Source organism: Pseudorasbora parva, chromosome 16 (genome assembly GCF_024679245.1).
Source record: "Pseudorasbora parva isolate DD20220531a chromosome 16, ASM2467924v1, whole genome shotgun sequence".
NCBI classification, from domain to species: domain Eukaryota; kingdom Metazoa; phylum Chordata; class Actinopteri; order Cypriniformes; family Gobionidae; genus Pseudorasbora; species Pseudorasbora parva.
Window position 1 is genome coordinate 45,727,655 of NC_090187.1, and position 20,897 is coordinate 45,748,551.

At 50.8% G+C, this 20,897-nt stretch overlaps 1 protein-coding gene across 2 annotated transcripts in view; it reads right to left on the reverse strand.

Annotated features, from left to right (window-relative positions):
- Positions 1 to 566: 566 nt before the first annotated feature.
- Positions 567 to 20,897, reverse strand: part of LOC137043609 (fibronectin type III and SPRY domain-containing protein 2) — a 26,134-nt gene continuing 5,803 nt past the window's right edge. The window contains exons 8-13 of one of the 2 annotated variants that reach the window (XM_067419907.1): positions 20,442 to 20,576; positions 20,208 to 20,358; positions 9,693 to 9,826; positions 3,235 to 3,367; positions 2,914 to 3,090; positions 567 to 1,158 (exon numbers count right to left, since the gene is read on the reverse strand). In XM_067419907.1, the coding sequence (XP_067276008.1) occupies positions 891 to 1,158; positions 2,914 to 3,090; positions 3,235 to 3,367; positions 9,693 to 9,826; positions 20,208 to 20,358; positions 20,442 to 20,576 (998 nt within the window). In that variant the 3' untranslated portion in view covers positions 567 to 890. The remainder of the gene's footprint in view (positions 1,159 to 2,913; positions 3,091 to 3,234; positions 3,368 to 9,692; positions 9,827 to 20,207; positions 20,359 to 20,441; positions 20,577 to 20,897) is intronic. The other variant, XM_067419906.1, reaches the window with a different exon arrangement.

Consider the following 20,897-nt stretch of genomic DNA (forward strand, 5'->3'; position numbering starts at 1 on the left):
TACACTTTTGTCTACCACATCTTTTCCTTCGCTTCGCCTCTCTATTTATGTGCTTGGACACAGAGCTCTGAACAGCCAGCCTCTTTTGCAGTGACCTTTAGTGTCTCGCCCTCCGTCTGTAAGGTGTCAGTGGTCGTCTTTTGGAGATCTGCCGAGTCAGCGGTCTTCCCCATGAGAGTGTCGCCGACAGAACTAGACTGAGACTTTTGAGTTAATTTGCTGATTAGTGTGGCACCAGGTTTCTTCAATATTGAACCTTTTCACGATACTCTAATTTGGGATTTTCCTTAGTTGTCAGTTATAATCATCAAAATCAAAATAAATAAACATTTGAAATATATTAGTCTGTGTTTAATGAATGAATATAGTATACACGTTTCACTTTTTGAATGGAATTAGTGAAATAAATCAATTTTTTGAGGATATTCTAATTATATGACCAGCACCTGTACATGAATATCTGACATCATAAAATGGGCACTTTGGATAAAATGGGAACATTATTCTTATTTAGTGTGTGTGTGTGTGTGTGTGAACTGACCTGACCTGACCTGTTTAGGATGTTGATGCTGCCACCAGCTGCTACAATCAAGAGATTACGAAAAAGGACCTGCAGCAAAACCCTCACACAGGTGTGTAACCACACACACACACACACACACACACACACACACACACACACACACACACACACACACACACAGCAGGGTCTGAACACACAGAACTGCAGCCACAGACTTTATTTCATCACGTGTTTGACTGTTCCTATCGAATAAAAGCATTAAAGCCACACGGGTCACTCATGTCCTTAATTCAGCCTCTGGTCACGTGTGAGCTTTATTCCGGTCACGTGTGAGCTTTATTCCGGTCACGTGTGAGCTTTATTCCGGTCACGCGTGAGCTTTATTCCGGTCACGCGTGTGCGCGGGCGCTGCCAGGCCGGTGTGGAGTCTCAGGGCTCCGGGCGTGTCGAGGGCGAAGCAGGGATGGACGTGGTGCAGGAAGTGGCAGCTGAAGGTGTGCAGATGCTGCCGTAGCTCCGCGTTATAGAAGGACAGGATCCCAGCGGCCGAATCCAGAAACACGCCGATCCGCAGCGGCTGCACCGTGATGCGAATGTCCGGCGTCCAGCCGTTGTGCAGGAACTCGTACTTGTGCCTGCAGAAGAAGAGCAGCTCATCAGGTTAACGTTAATGACAGGAATCTTCTACCATCTTAAAAATATATCTAAATTACGGCACATGCTATCAGTGCCAAATGCTGAACAGTTAGTCGATGCGTTCATGAGCTCAAGGCTAGATTACTGTAATGCTCTACTGGGTGGTTGCCCTGCTCGCTTAAAGGGGAGGTGAAACACTCAGTTTCAGTCAATCTCATGTCAATCTTGAGTACCTATAGAGTAGTATTGCATCCTTCATATCTCCGAAAAGTCTTTAGTTTTATTATATTTGTAAAAGAAATATGGGCTGTACCGAGTCTTTCCGGAAAAAACCGAGCGCCTGGAGGCGTATCGTGTGGGCGGAGCTAAAGAATGATGAGGCGTATCGTGTGGGCGGAGCTAAAGAATGACGAATGCGCAAAGCGGTGACGTCCTCAAGCGTGGAGAAACCCTTGCTATCGATCTCAGCTAATAGATATGATCCATTGATCCAGAATCTAATTCGGAGGCTGAAATAGAAACAGCAGCAGCAGGACGTCCGTCTCTGTGGTATGGACTGTATTTAGTGGCCTGTCAACATTTGTGTGTCTTTACTCTCAGTTTATGAGGAAATGATTCGGTTTATGGACTATTGTATGCGACCAAACCTTAGTAGCAAGCAGAACGGTTTTGCACGTCAGACTAGTGTAACGTTATAACGTTACAGAGAACAACAATGAAGTCCGTTAGCGCATTTGAATGGCGAAGCACGCGATCGTGTCGTTTACTGATGTTTACTCGCGCGACGATAGCCGACAGCACAGACATCTGAAGCAGTTTAACTCACCGGCTGCTTCCAAAGCAGGACCGAACCTTTATCGCTGGGACCGCTCCGTCAAAAACACACTTCTTGGAGTGTGGAGATCCACTTTGCGATGCGACTGAAGCATTTCTGCGTTCAAATCGGTTCAAATGCAGCGCTGGCTTCCCGGAATGCTGTGCTGAAGCGTTGAAGTCGCTTAATGTCAAAGTGGAGGAATAAAGTGGAGCGCGGCGCGGACTATAACGGCAGAAGTGTTCACGGACGACTGGATCTGCAGCTGAGAGTGTTTATGGGCGTGCGTTTCCTCTCTCCCTCTAGTCACGCGCACACACACCCTACCGGGAGAAGAGCCCGTACAGCCCATACAAGGACCTTCCGCTATATTAACGTCACGCCGACCCATACTCGAAAAAAACTCTCCGAAACTTGTGAGAAACCGGAGAGTATTTTTGACACAGAAATACTCCATCAAACGTCCAACATTAGTTTTTGAAACTTTGTCTATGTTTAGGATGTGAATCCAAGTCTTTAACAGTGGAAAGCTCAGTGTGCATGAGACAGCATTTCACCGCCGCTTTAATAAACAAACTCCAGCTGGTCCATGAGATAGATAGATAGATAGATAGATAGATAGATAGATAGATAGATAGATAGATAGATAGATAGATAGATAGATAGATAGATAGATAGATAGATAGATAGATAGTTTTGGTTCTTGCCACCCTTGCCTTTGGCTTTTGGCTTGCTTAGTTGGGGACACTAAATATTAAACTATATTACTGATCTGCCCACATTGATAATATGATAATAGAAATCAGCTGATTAAATCACCGTTTCTCCAGAGCGGCTGTACAGCTGCATCTTCCTATTTTTTTATGAGACATAAAGCATTCTGGGAGGTTTGTCCTGAGAAGCACTGCTTCATCTATGGAGTCCTGAGGTGGGGACGCACCTGGACGGCGTGACGATGTGTCTCATGCACCAGGACGTGTTGTTCCCGCCCAGGTAAGAGTTACGCTGCGTGTCCTCGTAAGCCACGCCCACACGGAACTCTGTGTCTTCATTCACCTCAATCTCCCAGTAATACTGACCTCTGACGGGCACCAGGTCACCCAGAACTGCCACACACCTGCAACACACACACACACAGTGTCATGAGCAGACAGCCATGCTACACAGAGAGAGAGAGAGAGAGAGAGAGAGAGAGAGAGAGAGAGAGAGAGAGAGAGAGAGAGAGAGAGAGAGAGAGAGAGAGAGAGTCTGAGACCGAGACCTGGCGAAGGTGCTGTCACTGAAGGTCATGTGACCAATAGGAAGATCTTCATCCAGGTAGAACATGGTGAGGCCGTCGGCCGACAGCGACAGGCTCGGGTGGGCTGTGTCCTCCAACAGGTGGAAAAACGTTCCTGTACACACACACACATCACAAACACAGTCAGTCAGTCAGTCACAAACACAGTCAGTCATAGTCAGTCAGTCACAAACACAGTCAGTCACAAACAAAGTCAGTCAGTCAGTCACAGACAGTCAGTCAGTCAGTCAGTCAGTCAGTCACAGTCAGTCACAAACACAGTCAGTCAGTCACAGACAGTCAGTCACAGTCAGTCAGTCACAGTCAGTCAGTCAGTCACAGTCAGTCAGTCAGTCAGTCAGTCAGTCACAGTCAGTCAGTCACAGACAGTCAGTCAGTCAGTCAGTCAGTCACAGACAGTCAGTCAGTCACAGTCAGTCAGTCAGTCAGTCACAGACAGTCAGTCAGTCACAGTCAGTCAGTCACAAACACAGTCAGTCAGTCAGTCAGTCACAGACAGTCAGTCACAGTCAGTCACAAACACAGTCAGTCACAGTCAGTCACAAACACAGTCAGTCACAGTCAGTCACAAACACAGTCAGTCACAGTCAGTCACAAACACAGTCAGTCACAGTCAGTCAGTCACAGACAGTCAGTCACAAACACAGTCAGTCAGTCACAGACAGTCAGTCAGTCACAAACACAGTCAGACAGTCACAGACACAGTCAGTCACAAACACAGTCAGTCACAGTCAGTCAGTCACACACACAGTCAGTCACAGACAGTCAGTCACAGTCAGTCACAAACACAGTCAGTCACAGTCAGTCACAAACACAGTCAGTCACAGTCAGTCAGTCACAGACAGTCAGTCACAAACACAGTCAGTCAGTCACAGACAGTCAGTCAGTCACAAACACAGACAGACACAGTCAGTCACAAACACAGTCAGTCACAGTCAGTCAGTCACACACACAGTCAGTCACAAACACAGTCAGTCAGTCAGTCAGTCACACACACAGTCAGTCACAGTCAGTCAGTCACAAACAAAGTCAGTCACAAACACAGTCAGTCAGTCACAGACAGTCAGTCACACACACAGTCAGTCACAGTCAGTCAGAGTCAGTCAGTCACAAACACAGTCAGTCAGTCAGTCACAAACAAAGTCAGTCACAAACACAGTCAGTCAGTCACAAACAGTCAGTCAGTCACAAACACAGTCAGTCACAGTCAGTCAGCCACAAACACAGTCAGTCACAGTCAGTCAGTCACAGGCAGTCAGTCACAGTCAGTCACAGTCAGTCAGCCACACACACAGCCAGTCACAGTCAGTCAGTCACAGTCAGTCACAGTCAGTCAGCCACACACACAGTCAGTCACAGTCAGTCAGCCACAAACACAGCCAGTCACAGTCAGTCAGTCACAAACACAGTCAGTCACAGTCAGTCAGTCACACACACAGTCAGTCACAGACAGTCAATCAGTCACAGTCGGTCAGTCACAAACACAGTCAGTCAGTCACAAACACGGTCAGTCACAGTCAGTCAGCCACACACACAGCCAGCCACAGTCAGTCAGTCACAGTCAGTCAGCCACACACACAGCCAGCCACAGTCAGTCAGTCACAAACACAGTCAGTCACAGTCAGTCAGTCAGTCACAAACACAGTCAGTCACAAACACAGTCAGTCACAGACAGTCAATCAGTCACAAACACAGTCAGTCACAGTCAGTCACAGTCAGTCAGTCACAAACACAGTCAGTCACAGTCAGTCAGTCACAAACACAGTCAGTCACAGACAGTCAATCAGTCACAGTCGGCCAGTCACAAACACAGTCAGTCACAGTCAGTCAGCCACAAACACAGCCAGCCACAGCCAGTCAGTCACAGTCAGTCAGTCACAGTCAGTCACAGTCAGTCAGTCACAGTCAGTCAGTCACAAACACAGTCAGTCACAAACACAGTCAGTCACAGTCAGTCAGTCACAAACACAGTCAGTCACAAACACAGTCAGTCACAGTCAGTCAGTCACAAACACAGTCAGTCACAAACACAGTCAGTCACAAACACAGTCAGTCACAGTCAGTCACAGTCAGTCAGTCAGTCACAAACACAGCCAGCCACAGCCAGTCAGTCACAGTCAGTCAGTCACAGTCAGTCAGTCACAGTCAGTCAGTCACAAACACAGTCAGTCACAAACACAGTCAGTCACAGTCAGTCAGTCACAAACACAGTCAGTCACAAACACAGTCAGTCACAGTCAGTCAGTCACACACACAGTCAGTCACAGTCAGTCAGCCACACACACAGCCAGCCACAGCCAGTCAGTCACAGTCAGTCAGTCACAGTCAGTCAGTCACAAACACAATCAGTCACAAACACAGTCAGTCACAGTCAGTCAGTCACAAACACAGTCAGTCACAAACACAGTCAGTCACAGTCAGTCAGTCACAAACACAGTCAGTCACAAACACAGTCAGTCACAAACACAGTCAGTCACAGTCAGTCAGTCACAAACACAGTCAGTCACAAACACAGTCAGTCACAAACACAGTCAGTCACAAACACAGTCAGTCACAAACACAGTCAGTCACAGTCAGTCACAGTCAGTCAGTCAGTCACAAACACAGCCAGCCACAGCCAGTCAGTCACAGTCAGTCAGTCACAGTCAGTCAGTCACAGTCAGTCAGTCACAAACACAGTTAGTCACAAACACAGTCAGTCACAGTCAGTCAGTCACAAACACAGTCAGTCACAAACACAGTCAGTCACAGTCAGTCAGTCACACACACAGTCAGTCACAGTCAGTCAGCCACACACACAGCCAGCCACAGCCAGTCAGTCACAGTCAGTCAGTCACAGTCAGTCAGTCACAGTCAGTCAGTCACAAACACAATCAGTCACAAACACAGTCAGTCACAGTCAGTCAGTCACAAACACAGTCAGTCACAAACACAGTCAGTCACAGTCAGTCAGTCACAAACACAGTCAGTCACAAACACAGTCAATCAAAAACACAGTCAGTCACAGTCAGTCAGTCACAAACACAGTCAGTCAGTCACAAACACAGTCAGTCAGTCACAAACACAGTCAGTCAGTCACAAACACAGTCAGTCACAGTCAGTCAGCCAAAAACACAGACAGTCACAGTCAGTCAGTCACAAACACAGTCAGTCACAGTCAGTCAGTCACAAACACAGTCAGTCACAAACACAGTCAGTCACAAACACAGTCAAACACAGTCAGTCACAGTCAGTCAGCCACAAACACAGTCAGTCACAAACAGTCAGTCACAGTCAGTCAGTCACAAACACAGTCAGTCACAGTCAGTCACAGTCAATCAGTCACAAACACAGTCAGTCACAGTCAGTCACACACACAGACAGTCAGTCACAAACACAGTCAGTCACAAACACAGTCAGTCACAGTCAGTCACAAACACAGTCAGTCACAGTCAGTCACACACACAGACAGTCAGTCACAAACACAGTCAGTCACAAACACAGTCAGTCACAGTCAGTCACACACACAGTCAGTCACAGTCAGTCACACACACAGACAGTCTGTCACAAACACAGTCAGTCACAAACACAGTCAGTCACAGTCAGTCACAAACACAGTCAGTCACAGTCAGTCACACACACAGACAGTCAGTCACAAACACAGTCAGTCACAAACACAGTCAGTCACAGTCAGTCACAAACACAGTCAGTCACAGTCAGTCACAAACACAGTCAGTCACAGTCAGTCACACACACAGTCAGTCACAGTCAGTCACACACACAGACAGTCTGTCACAAACACAGTCAGTCACAAACACAGTCAGTCACAGTCAGTCACAAACACAGTCAGTCACAGTCAGTCACACACACAGACAGTCAGTCACAAACACAGTCAGTCACAAACACAGTCAGTCACAAACACAGTTAGTCACAGTCAGTCACAAACACAGTCAGTCACAAACACAGTCAGTCACAGTCAGTCACAAACACAGTCAGTCACAAACACAGTCAGTCACAAACACAGTCAGTCACAGTCAGTCACAAACACAGTCAGTCACAAACACAGTCAGTCACAGTCAGTCACAAACACAGTCAGTCACAAACACAGTCAGTCACAGTCAGTCACAAACACAGTCAGTCACAAACACAGTCAGTCACAGTCAGTCACAAACACAGTCAGTCACAGACAGTCAGTCACAGTCAGTCACAAACACAGTCAGTCACAGTCAGTCAGTCACAGTCAGTCAGTCACAGTCAGTCACAGACAGTCAGTCAGTCACAGACAGTCAGTCACAAATAGTCAGTCACAGTCAGTCAGTCACAGTCAGTCAGTCACAGTCAGTCAGTCACAGTCAGTCAGTCACACACACAGTCAGTCACACAGTCATTCACAAACACAATCAGTCACAAACAGTCAGTCACAGTCAGTCACAAACAGTCAGTCACAGTCAGTCAGTCACAAACAGTCAGTCACAGTCAGTCAGTCACAAACAGTCAGTCACAACACAGTCAGTCACAGTCAGTCAGTCACAAACAGTCAGTCAGTCACAGTCAGTCAGTCACACACACAGTCAGCCACAGTCAGTCAGTCACAAACAGTCAGTCACACACACAGTCAGTCACAGTCAGTCATTCACAAACACAGTCAGTCACAGTCAGTCACAGAGAGTCAGTCACAAACAGTCAGTCACAGTCAGTCAGTCACAAACAGTCAGTCACAGTCAGTCAGTCACAAACACAGTCAGTCACAACACAGTCAGTCACAGTCAGTCAGTCAGTCACAAACAGTCAGTCACAGTCAGTCAGTCACAGTCAGTCATTCACAAACACAGTCGGTCACAAACACAGTCAGTCACAGTCAGTCAGTCACAAACAGTCAGTCAGTCACAGTCAGTCAGTCACACACACAGTCAGTCACAGTCAGTCATTCACAAACACAGTCAGTCACAACACAGTCAGTCACAGTCAGTCAGTCACAAACAGTCAGTCAGTCACAGTCAGTCACACACACACACACACACACACACACACACAGTCAGTCACAGTCAGTCATTCACAAACACAGTCAGTCACAACACAGTCAGTCACAGTCAGTCAGTCACAAACAGTCAGTCACAGTCAGTCAGTCACACACACAGTCAGTCACAGTCAGTCATTCACAAACAGTCAGTCAGTCACAGTCAGTCAGTCACACACACAGTCAGTCACAGTCAGTCATTCACAAACACAGTCAGTCACAGTCAGTCAGTCACAAACACAGTCAGTCAGTCACAAACACAGTCAGTCACAGTCAGTCAGTCACAAACAGTCAGTCAGTCACAGTCAGTCACAGTCAGTCAGTCACAGTCAGTCAGTCACAAACACAGTCAGTCACAGACAGTCAGTCACAGTCAGTCACAGTCAGTCAGTCACAGTCAGTCACAGTCAGTCATTCACAAACACAGTCAGTCACAAACACAGTCAGTCACAGTCAGTCAGTCACAAACAGTCAGTCAGTCACAGTCAGTCACAGTCAGTCACAGTCAGTCAGTCACAGTCAGTCAGTCACAGTCAGTCAGTCACAGTCAGTCAGTCAGTCACAGTCAGTCACAGTCAGTCAGTCACAGTCAGTCAGTCACAAACAGTCAGTCAGTCACAGTCAGTCAGTCACAGTCAGTCACAGTCAGTCAGTCACAGTCAGTCAGTCACAGTCAGTCACAGTCAGTCAGTCACAGTCAGTCACAGACAGTCAGTCACAGTCAGTCACAGTCAGTCAGTCACAGTCAGTCACAGTCAGTCATTCACAAACACAGTCAGTCACAAACACAGTCAGTCACAGTCAGTCAGTCACAAACAGTCAGTCAGTCACAGTCAGTCAGTCACAAACAGTCAGTCAGTCACACACACAGTCAGTCACAGTCAGTCATTCACAAACACAGTCAGTCATTCACAAACACAGTCAGTCACAACACAGTCAGTCACAGACAGTCAGTCAATCACACACACAGTCAGTCACAACACAGTCAGTCACAGACAGTCAGTCACAAACACAGTCAATCACAGTCAGTCACAGTCAGTCAGTCACACACACAGTCAGTCACAGTCAGTCATTCACAAACACAGTCAGCCACTGCCAGGGGGCGGCAGTGGCTCAGTGGTTCATGTAGGTTGTGTACAAACCAGAAGGTTGGTGGTTCAATCCCCGGTTCTACCAAGTGTCGAAGTGTCCATGAGCAAGACACCTCACCCCAGCTGCTCCCGACAAGCTGGATGGCGCCTTACATGGCTGACATCGCCGTCAGTGTATGAATGGGTGAATGTGAGGCAAAAATGTAAAGTGCTTTGGATTTTGGACACAGTCAGTCAGTCACACACACAGTCAGTCACAGTCAGTCATTCACAAACACAGTCAGTCACAAACACAGTCCCAGTGGTCGTCGGACAGCACTTGTAAGCTGAACCTGCGGTGGAGATGTCAACGGGTTGGCTGCGGTCACTCGGGCCACCGATGTTTACGGCTCTGACGCTGATGCTGTAGTGTTTCCACGGCTGGAGCTGCACCAGACACTCGCAGGACGGGATCGCCACCACAGACCTGCGGAAGAGAGAACCGGATAACAACACAGACTCTACAGGAGCGAGTCTGAGGAGAGAGAGCCGGATAACAACACAGACTCTACAGGAGCGAGTCTGAGGAGAGAGAGCCGGATAACAACACAGACTCTACAGGAGCGAGTCCGAGGAGAGAGAGCCGGATAACAACACAGACACTAGAGGAGCGAGTCTGAGGAGAGAGAGCCGGATAACAACACGGACTCTACTGGAGCGAGTCTGAGGAGAGAGAGCCGGATAACAACACGGACTCTACTGGAGAGAGAGCCAGATAACAACACAGACTCTACAGGAGCGAGCCTGAGGAGAGAGAGCCGGATAACAACACGGACTCTACAGGAGCGAGTCTGAGGAGAGAGAGCCGGATAACAACATGGACTCTACAGGAGCGAGCCTGAGGAGAGAGAGCCGGATAACAACACGGACTCTACAGGAGCGAGTCTGAGGAGAGGGAGCCGGATAACAACACGGACTCTACTGGAGAGAGAGCCAGATAACAACACAGACTCTACAGGAGCGAGCCTGAGGAGAGAGAGCCGGATAACAACACGGACTCTACAGGAGCGAGTCTGAGGAGAGAGAGCCGGATAACAACATGGACTCTACAGGAGCGAGCCTGAGGAGAGAGAGCCGGATAACAACACAGACTCTACTGGAGCGAGCCTGAGGAGAGAGAGCCGGATAACAACACGGACTCTAAAGGAGCGAGTCTGAGGAGAGGGAGCCGGATAACAACATGGACTCTACTGGAGCGAGTCTGAGGAGAGAGAGCCGGATAACAACACGGACTCTACTGGAGAGAGAGCCAGATAACAACACAGACTCTACAGGAGCGAGTCTGAGGAGAGAGAGCCAGATAACAACACGGACTCTACAGGAGCGAGTCTGAGGAGAGAGAGCCGGATAACAACACAGACTCTACAGGAGCGAGTCTGAGGAGAGAGAGCCGGATAACAACACGGATTCTACAGGAGCGAGTCTGAGGAGACAGAGCCGGATAACAACACGGACTCTACAGGAGCGAGTCTGAGGAGAGGGAGCCGGATAACAACACGGACTCTACTGGAGCGAGCCTGAGGAGAGAGAGCCGGATAACAACACAGACTCTACAGGAGCGAGTCTGAGGAGAGAGAGCCGGATAACAACACAGACTCTACTGGAGCGAGCCTGAGGAGACAGAGCCGGAAAACAACACGGACTCTACAGGAGCGAGTCTGAGGAGAGAGAGCCGGATAACAACACTGACTCTACAGGAGCGAGTCTGAGGAGAGAGAGCCGGATAACAACACAGACTCTACAGGAGCGAGTCTGAAGAGAGAGAGCCGGATAACAACACGGACTCTACAGGAGCGAGTCCAAGGAGAGAGAGCCGGATAACAACACGGACTCTACTGGAGAGAGAGCCAGATAACAACACAGACTCTACAGGAGCGAGTCTGAGGAGAGAGAGCCGGATAACAACATGGACTCTACAGGAGCGAGCCTGAGGAGAGAGAGCCGGATAACAACACAGACTCTACAGGAGCGAGCCTGAGGAGAGAGAGCCGGATAACAACACAGACTCTACAGGAGCGAGCCTGAGGAGAGAGAGCCGGATAACAACACGGACTCTACTGGAGCGAGTCTGAGGAGAGAGAGCCGGATAACAACACGGACTCTACAGGAGCGAGCCTGAGGAGAGAGAGCCGGATAACAACACAGACTCTACAGGAGCGAGCCTGAGGAGAGAGAGCCGGATAACAACACAGACTCTACAGGAGCGAGCCTGAGGAGAGAGAGCCGGATAACAACACGGACTCTACAGGAGCGAGTCTGAGGAGAGAGAGCCGGATAACAACACGGACTCTACAGGAGCGAGTCTGAGGAGAGAGAGCCGGATAACAACACAGACACTAGAGGAGCGAGTCTGAGGAGAGAGAGCCGGATAACAACACAGACTCTACTGGAGCGAGTCTGAGGAGAGAGAGCCGGATAACAACACGGACTCTACTGGAGAGAGAGCCAGATAACAACACAGACTCTACAGGAGCGAGTCTGAGGAGAGAGAGCCAGATAACAACACGGACTCTACAGGAGCGAGTCTGAGGAGAGAGAGCCGGATAACAACACAGACTCTACTGGAGCGAGTCTGAGGAGAGAGAGCCGGATAACAACACGGACTCTACAGGAGCGAGTCTGAGGAGAGAGAGCCGGATAACAACACAGACACTAGAGGAGCGAGTCTGAGGAGAGAGAGCCGGATAACAACACGGACTCTACTGGAGCGAGTCTGAGGAGAGAGAGCCGGATAACAACACGGACTCTACTGGAGAGAGAGCCAGATAACAACACAGACTCTACAGGAGCGAGTCTGAGGAGAGAGAGCCAGATAACAACACGGACTCTACAGGAGCGAGTCTGAGGAGAGAGAGCCGGATAACAACACAGACTCTACAGGAGCGAGTCTGAGGAGAGAGAGCCGGATAACAACACGGATTCTACAGGAGCGAGTCTGAGGAGACAGAGCCGGATAACAACATGGACTCTACAGGAGCGAGCCTGAGGAGAGAGAGCCGTATAACAACACAGACTCTACAGGAGCGAGCCTGAGGAGAGAGAGCCGGATAACAACACAGACTCTACAGGAGCGAGCCTGAGGAGAGAGAGCCGTATAACAACACGGACTCTACAGGAGCGAGTCTGAGGAGAGAGAGCCGGATAACAACATGGACTCTACAGGAGCGAGCCTGAGGAGAGAGAGACGGATAACAACACAGACTCTACTGGAGCGAGCCTGAGGAGAGAGAGCCGGATAACAACACGGACTCTACAGGAGCGAGTCTGAGGAGAGGGAGCCGGGTAACAACACAGACTCTATAGGAGCGAGCCTGAGGAGAGAGAGCCGGATAACAACACGGACTCTACAGGAGCGAGTCTGAGGAGAGGGAGCCGGATAACAACATGGACTCTACAGGAGCAAACCTGAGGAGAGAGAGCCGGATAACAACACAGACTCTACAGGAGCGAGTCTGAGGAGAGAGAGCCGGATAACAACACGGACTCTACAGGAGCGAGTCTGAGGAGAGAGAGCCGGATAACAACACAGACACTACAGGAGCGAGTCTGAGGAGAGGGAGCCGGATAACAACATGGACTCTACAGGAGCGAGCCTGAGGAGAGAGAGCCGGATAACAACACAGACTCTACTGGAGCGAGCCTGAGGAAAGAGAGCCGGATAACAACACGGACTCTACAGGAGCGAGTCTGAGGAGAGAGAGCCGGATAACAACACTGACTCTACAGGAGCGAGTCTGAGGAGAGAGAGCCGGATAACAACACGGACTCTACAGGAGCGAGTCTGAAGAGAGAGAGCCGGATAACAACACGGACTCTACAGGAGCGAGTCCAAGGAGAGAGAGCCGGATAACAACACGGACTCTACAGGAGCGAGTCTGAGGAGAGAGAGCCGGATAACAACACGGACTCTACAGGAGCGAGTCTGAGGAGAGATAGCTGGATAACAACATGGACTCTACTGGAGCGAGCCTGAGGAGAGAGAGCCAGATAACAACACGGACTCTACAGGAGCGAGTCTGAGGAGAGAGAGCCGGATAACAACACAGACTCTACAGGAGCGAGTCTGAGGAGAGAGAGCCGGATAACAACACGGACTCTACAGGAGCGAGTCTGAGGAGAGAGAGCCGGATAACAACACAGACTCTACAGGAGCGAGTCCCAGGAGAGAGAGCCAGATAACAACACAGACTCTACAGGAGTGAGTCTGAGGAGAGAGAGCCGGATAACAACACAGACTCTACAGGAGCGAGTCCCAGGAGAGAGAGCCAGATAACAACACAGACTCTACAGGAGTGAGTCTGAGGAGAGAGAGCCGGATAACAACACGGACTCTACAGGAGCGAGTCCAAGGAGAGAGAGCCGGATAACAACACGGACTCTACAGGAGCGAGTCCAAGGAGAGAGAGCCAGATAACAACACAGACTCTACAGGAGTGAGTCTGAGGAGAGAGAGCCGGATAACAACACGGACTCTACAGGAGCGAGTCCAAGGAGAGAGAGCCGGATAACAACACGGACTCTACAGGAGCGAGTCCCAGGAGAGAGGGTGCCAGATAACAACACAGACTCTACAGGAGCGAGTCTGAGGAGAGAGAGCCGGATAACAACACGGACTCTACAGGAGCGAGTCTGAGGAGAGAGAGCCGGATAACAACACGGACTCTACCGGAGCGAGTCTGAGGAGAGAGAGCCGGATAACAACACGGACTCTACTGGAGAGAGAGCCAGATAACAACACAGACTCTACAGGAGCGAGTCTGAGGAGAGAGAGCCAGATAACAACACGGACTCTACAGGAGCGAGTCTGAGGAGAGAGAGCCGGATAACAACACAGACTCTACAGGAGCGAGTCTGAGGAGAGAGAGCCGGATAACAACACGGATTCTACAGGAGCGAGTCTGAGGAGACAGAGCCGGATAACAACATGGACTCTACAGGAGCGAGCCTGAGGAGAGAGAGCCGTATAACAACACAGACTCTACAGGAGCGAGCCTGAGGAGAGAGAGCCGGATAACAACACAGACTCTACAGGAGCGAGCCTGAGGAGAGAGAGCCGTATAACAACACGGACTCTACAGGAGCGAGTCTGAGGAGAGAGAGCCGGATAACAACATGGACTCTACAGGAGCGAGCCTGAGGAGAGAGAGACGGATAACAACACAGACTCTACTGGAGCGAGCCTGAGGAGAGAGAGCCGGATAACAACACGGACTCTACAGGAGCGAGTCTGAGGAGAGGGAGCCGGGTAACAACACAGACTCTATAGGAGCGAGCCTGAGGAGAGAGAGCCGGATAACAACACGGACTCTACAGGAGCGAGTCTGAGGAGAGGGAGCCGGATAACAACATGGACTCTACAGGAGCAAACCTGAGGAGAGAGAGCCGGATAACAACACAGACTCTACAGGAGCGAGTCTGAGGAGAGAGAGCCGGATAACAACACGGACTCTACAGGAGCGAGTCTGAGGAGAGAGAGCCGGATAACAACACAGACACTACAGGAGCGAGTCTGAGGAGAGGGAGCCGGATAACAACATGGACTCTACAGGAGCGAGCCTGAGGAGAGAGAGCCGGATAACAACACAGACTCTACTGGAGCGAGCCTGAGGAAAGAGAGCCGGATAACAACACGGACTCTACAGGAGCGAGTCTGAGGAGAGAGAGCCGGATAACAACACTGACTCTACAGGAGCGAGTCTGAGGAGAGAGAGCCGGATAACAACACAGACTCTACAGGAGCGAGCCTGAGGAGAGAGAGCCGGATAACAACACGGACTCTACAGGAGCGAGTCTGAGGAGAGAGAGCCGGATAACAACACGGACTCTACAGGAGCGAGTCTGAGGAGAGAGAGCCGGATAACAACACAGACACTAGAGGAGCGAGTCTGAGGAGAGAGAGCCGGATAACAACACAGACTCTACTGGAGCGAGTCTGAGGAGAGAGAGCCGGATAACAACACGGACTCTACTGGAGAGAGAGCCAGATAACAACACAGACTCTACAGGAGCGAGTCTGAGGAGAGAGAGCCAGATAACAACACGGACTCTACAGGAGCGAGTCTGAGGAGAGAGAGCCGGATAACAACACAGACTCTACTGGAGCGAGTCTGAGGAGAGAGAGCCGGATAACAACACGGACTCTACAGGAGCGAGTCTGAGGAGAGAGAGCCGGATAACAACACAGACACTAGAGGAGCGAGTCTGAGGAGAGAGAGCCGGATAACAACACGGACTCTACTGGAGCGAGTCTGAGGAGAGAGAGCCGGATAACAACACGGACTCTACTGGAGAGAGAGCCAGATAACAACACAGACTCTACAGGAGCGAGTCTGAGGAGAGAGAGCCAGATAACAACACGGACTCTACAGGAGCGAGTCTGAGGAGAGAGAGCCGGATAACAACACAGACTCTACAGGAGCGAGTCTGAGGAGAGAGAGCCGGATAACAACACGGATTCTACAGGAGCGAGTCTGAGGAGACAGAGCCGGATAACAACATGGACTCTACAGGAGCGAGCCTGAGGAGAGAGAGCCGTATAACAACACAGACTCTACAGGAGCGAGCCTGAGGAGAGAGAGCCGGATAACAACACAGACTCTACAGGAGCGAGCCTGAGGAGAGAGAGCCGTATAACAACACGGACTCTACAGGAGCGAGTCTGAGGAGAGAGAGCCGGATAACAACATGGACTCTACAGGAGCGAGCCTGAGGAGAGAGAGACGGATAACAACACAGACTCTACTGGAGCGAGCCTGAGGAGAGAGAGCCGGATAACAACACGGACTCTACAGGAGCGAGTCTGAGGAGAGGGAGCCGGGTAACAACACAGACTCTATAGGAGCGAGCCTGAGGAGAGAGAGCCGGATAACAACACGGACTCTACAGGAGCGAGTCTGAGGAGAGGGAGCCGGATAACAACATGGACTCTACAGGAGCAAACCTGAGGAGAGAGAGCCGGATAACAACACAGACTCTACAGGAGCGAGTCTGAGGAGAGAGAGCCGGATAACAACACGGACTCTACAGGAGCGAGTCTGAGGAGAGAGAGCCGGATAACAACACAGACACTACAGGAGCGAGTCTGAGGAGAGGGAGCCGGATAACAACATGGACTCTACAGGAGCGAGCCTGAGGAGAGAGAGCCGGATAACAACACAGACTCTACTGGAGCGAGCCTGAGGAAAGAGAGCCGGATAACAACACGGACTCTACAGGAGCGAGTCTGAGGAGAGAGAGCCGGATAACAACACTGACTCTACAGGAGCGAGTCTGAGGAGAGAGAGCCGGATAACAACACGGACTCTACAGGAGCGAGTCTGAAGAGAGAGAGCCGGATAACAACACGGACTCTACAGGAGCGAGTCCAAGGAGAGAGAGCCGGATAACAACACGGACTCTACAGGAGCGAGTCTGAGGAGAGAGAGCCGGATAACAACACGGACTCTACAGGAGCGAGTCTGAGGAGAGATAGCTGGATAACAACATGGACTCTACTGGAGCGAGCCTGAGGAGAGAGAGCCAGATAACAACACGGACTCTACAGGAGCGAGTCTGAGGAGAGAGAGCCGGATAACAACACAGACTCTACAGGAGCGAGTCTGAGGAGAGAGAGCCGGATAACAACACGGACTCTACAGGAGCGAGTCTGAGGAGAGAGAGCCGGATAACAACACAGACTCTACAGGAGCGAGTCCCAGGAGAGAGAGCCAGATAACAACACAGACTCTACAGGAGTGAGTCTGAGGAGAGAGAGCCGGATAACAACACAGACTCTACAGGAGCGAGTCCCAGGAGAGAGAGCCAGATAACAACACAGACTCTACAGGAGTGAGTCTGAGGAGAGAGAGCCGGATAACAACACGGACTCTACAGGAGCGAGTCCAAGGAGAGAGAGCCGGATAACAACACGGACTCTACAGGAGCGAGTCCAAGGAGAGAGAGCCAGATAACAACACAGACTCTACAGGAGTGAGTCTGAGGAGAGAGAGCCGGATAACAACACGGACTCTACAGGAGCGAGTCCAAGGAGAGAGAGCCGGATAACAACACGGACTCTACAGGAGCGAGTCCCAGGAGAGAGGGTGCCAGATAACAACACAGACTCTACAGGAGCGAGTCTGAGGAGAGAGAGCCGGATAACAACACGGACTCTACAGGAGCGAGTCTGAGGAGAGAGAGCCGGATAACAACACGGACTCTACCGGAGCGAGTCTGAGGAGAGAGAGCCGGATAACAACACGGACTCTACTGGAGAGAGAGCCAGATAACAACACAGACTCTACAGGAGCGAGTCTGAGGAGAGAGAGCCAGATAACAACACGGACTCTACAGGAGCGAGTCTGAGGAGAGAGAGCCGGATAACAACACAGACTCTACAGGAGCGAGTCTGAGGAGAGAGAGCCGGATAACAACACGGATTCTACAGGAGCGAGTCTGAGGAGACAGAGCCGGATAACAACATGGACTCTACAGGAGCGAGCCTGAGGAAAGAGAGCCGTATAACAACACAGACTCTACAGGAGCGAGCCTGAGGAGAGAGAGCCGGATAACAACACAGACTCTACAGGAGCGAGCCTGAGGAGAGAGAGCCGTATAACAACACGGACTCTACAGGAGCGAGTCTGAGGAGAGAGAGCCGGATAACAACATGGACTCTACAGGAGCGAGCCTGAGGAGAGAGAGACGGATAACAACACAGACTCTACTGGAGCGAGCCTGAGGAGAGAGAGCCGGATAACAACACGGACTCTACAGGAGCGAGTCTGAGGAGAGGGAGCCGGGTAACAACACAGACTCTATAGGAGCGAGCCTGAGGAGAGAGAGCCGGATAACAACACGGACTCTACAGGAGCGAGTCTGAGGAGAGGGAGCCGGATAACAACATGGACTCTACAGGAGCAAACCTGAGGAGAGAGAGCCGGATAACAACACAGACTCTACAGGAGCGAGTCTGAGGAGAGAGAGCCGGATAACAACACGGACTCTACAGGAGCGAGTCTGAGGAGAGAGAGCCGGATAACAACACAGACACTACAGGAGCGAGTCTGAGGAGAGGGAGCCGGATAACAACATGGACTCTACAGGAGCGAGCCTGAGGAGAGAGAGCCGGATAACAACACAGACTCTACTGGAGCGAGCCTGAGGAAAGAGAGCCGGATAACAACACGGACTCTACAGGAGCGAGTCTGAGGAGAGAGAGCCGGATAACAACACTGACTCTACAGGAGCGAGTCTGAGGAGAGAGAGCCGGATAACAACACGGACTCTACAGGAGCGAGTCTGAAGAGAGAGAGCCGGATAACAACACGGACTCTACAGGAGCGAGTCCAAGGAGAGAGAGCCGGATAACAACACGGACTCTACAGGAGCGAGTCTGAGGAGAGAGAGCCGGATAACAACACGGACTCTACAGGAGCGAGTCTGAGGAGAGATAGCTGGATAACAACATGGACTCTACTGGAGCGAGCCTGAGGAGAGAGGGCCAGATAACAACACGGACTCTACAGGAGCGAGTCTGAGGAGAGAGAGCCGGATAACAACACAGACTCTACAGGAGCGAGTCTGAGGAGAGAGAGCCGGATAACAACACGGACTCTACAGGAGCGAGTCTGAGGAGAGAGAGCCGGATAACAACACAGACTCTACAGGAGCGAGTCTGAGGAGAGAGAGCCGGATAACAACACAGACACTACAGGAGCGAGTCCCAGGAGAGAGAGCCAGATAACAACACAGACTCTACAGGAGTGAGTCTGAGGAGAGAGAGCCGGATAACAACACAGACTCTACAGGAGCGAGTCCCAGGAGAGAGAGCCAGATAACAACACAGACTCTACAGGAGTGAGTCTGAGGAGAGAGCCGGATAACAACACGGACTCTACAGGAGCGAGTCCAAGGAGAGAGAGCCGGATAACAACACGGACTCTACAGGAGCGAGTCCAAGGAGAGAGAGCCAGATAACAACACAGACTCTACAGGAGTGAGTCTGAGGAGAGAGAGCCGGATAACAACACGGACTCTACAGGAGCGAGTCCAAGGAGAGAGAGCCGGATAACAACACGGACTCTACAGGAGCGAGTCCCAGGAGAGAGGGTGCCAGATAACAACACAGACTCTACAGGAGCGAGCCTGAGGAGAGAGAGCCGGATAACAACACGGACTCTACAGGAGCGAGTCCCAGGAGAGAGGGTGCCAGATAACAACACAGACTCTACAGGAGTGAGTCTGAGGAGAGAGAGCCGGATAACAACACGGACTCTACAGGAGCGAGTCTGAGGAGAGAGAGCCGGATAACAACACGGACTCTACCGGAGCGAGTCTGAGAGAGAGACAACACAGACTCTACAGGAGAGTACTGAGTACTGGATAACAACACGGAGAGTACTGGATAACAACACGGTACTGAGTACTGGATAACAACACGGACTCCACAGGAGCGAGTCCGAGGAGGAAACCATCTCAGGTCTGCATTTCATCTGTCAGCGTTATTTCAGTTTAGTTTTGCATTCATTGAGGCTAACTCTGCGTTGTTTTATTGTGTATTCAGATAAACCCTCAACTACTGCAATACCGAAGTGTGGATTCAGTTTCGGGTCCCACCGACTGTCATGATGTCGACAGAAACAGCTGAGACGTTCTTCATAGCATCTCCTATTGTGTTTGGTTTGGAAGGATGTGAGTTTGAGAACATGATGACAATGATGGAGAGACACTAACATACAGAATGAGTCCTTCTCACGTGACTTTGTGTGTGTGTGTGTGTGTGTGTGAGTGAGAGAGAGAGAGTTTGTGTGTGTGTGTGTGTCACTGACTCTGTCACAGTGCCGCTGCCCTCAGTGTCACTCTCCCTGAACTCCAGTGTGTACGACTCCACAGGGTTTGTGTTTCCAGAGTCCCAACGGATCAGCGCTGCATCCAGGCTGCTCACACACTGCCGTGGCCTGATCACGGGAGGAGAGGGAACTGCACACACACACACACACACACACACACACAGTGTTACACGTGTTCACTCAGAGATTATTCCCTGCAGGGGCTGCACGTACCCGTCATGTAAACCGCTCTCTCGCTGGCCGGGCTGATGCCGGTGGTGTTGGTGGCCGTGACCCAGAGCTCGTACTGGGCGTTAGGAAGCAGATCAGACACTGTGCAGTGTGTCTCCTTCACCTTCAGCTGAGACACTGACAAACAAACACACACAAACTGATACACAACTACACAAACACAGTTGGAGTGTCTCAGCAGGTGAGTGCAAACCCTGTCGCCGAAACTCTCCACGTGTCAAAACCAGAACCAATGCAAACCAATACCAACCCCAAACCCCAAACCCCATCCAAAACCCAATCCTAAAATCCAAACCTAGCCCTAAACCCCACCCCACCTGAAACCAAAACCCTACCCCACCTGAAACCAAAACCCTAACCCCACCCAAAACCCTAAACCAACATCCTAAATGCAACCCTAAACCCCACCCTGAAACCAAAACCCTAACCCCACCCAAA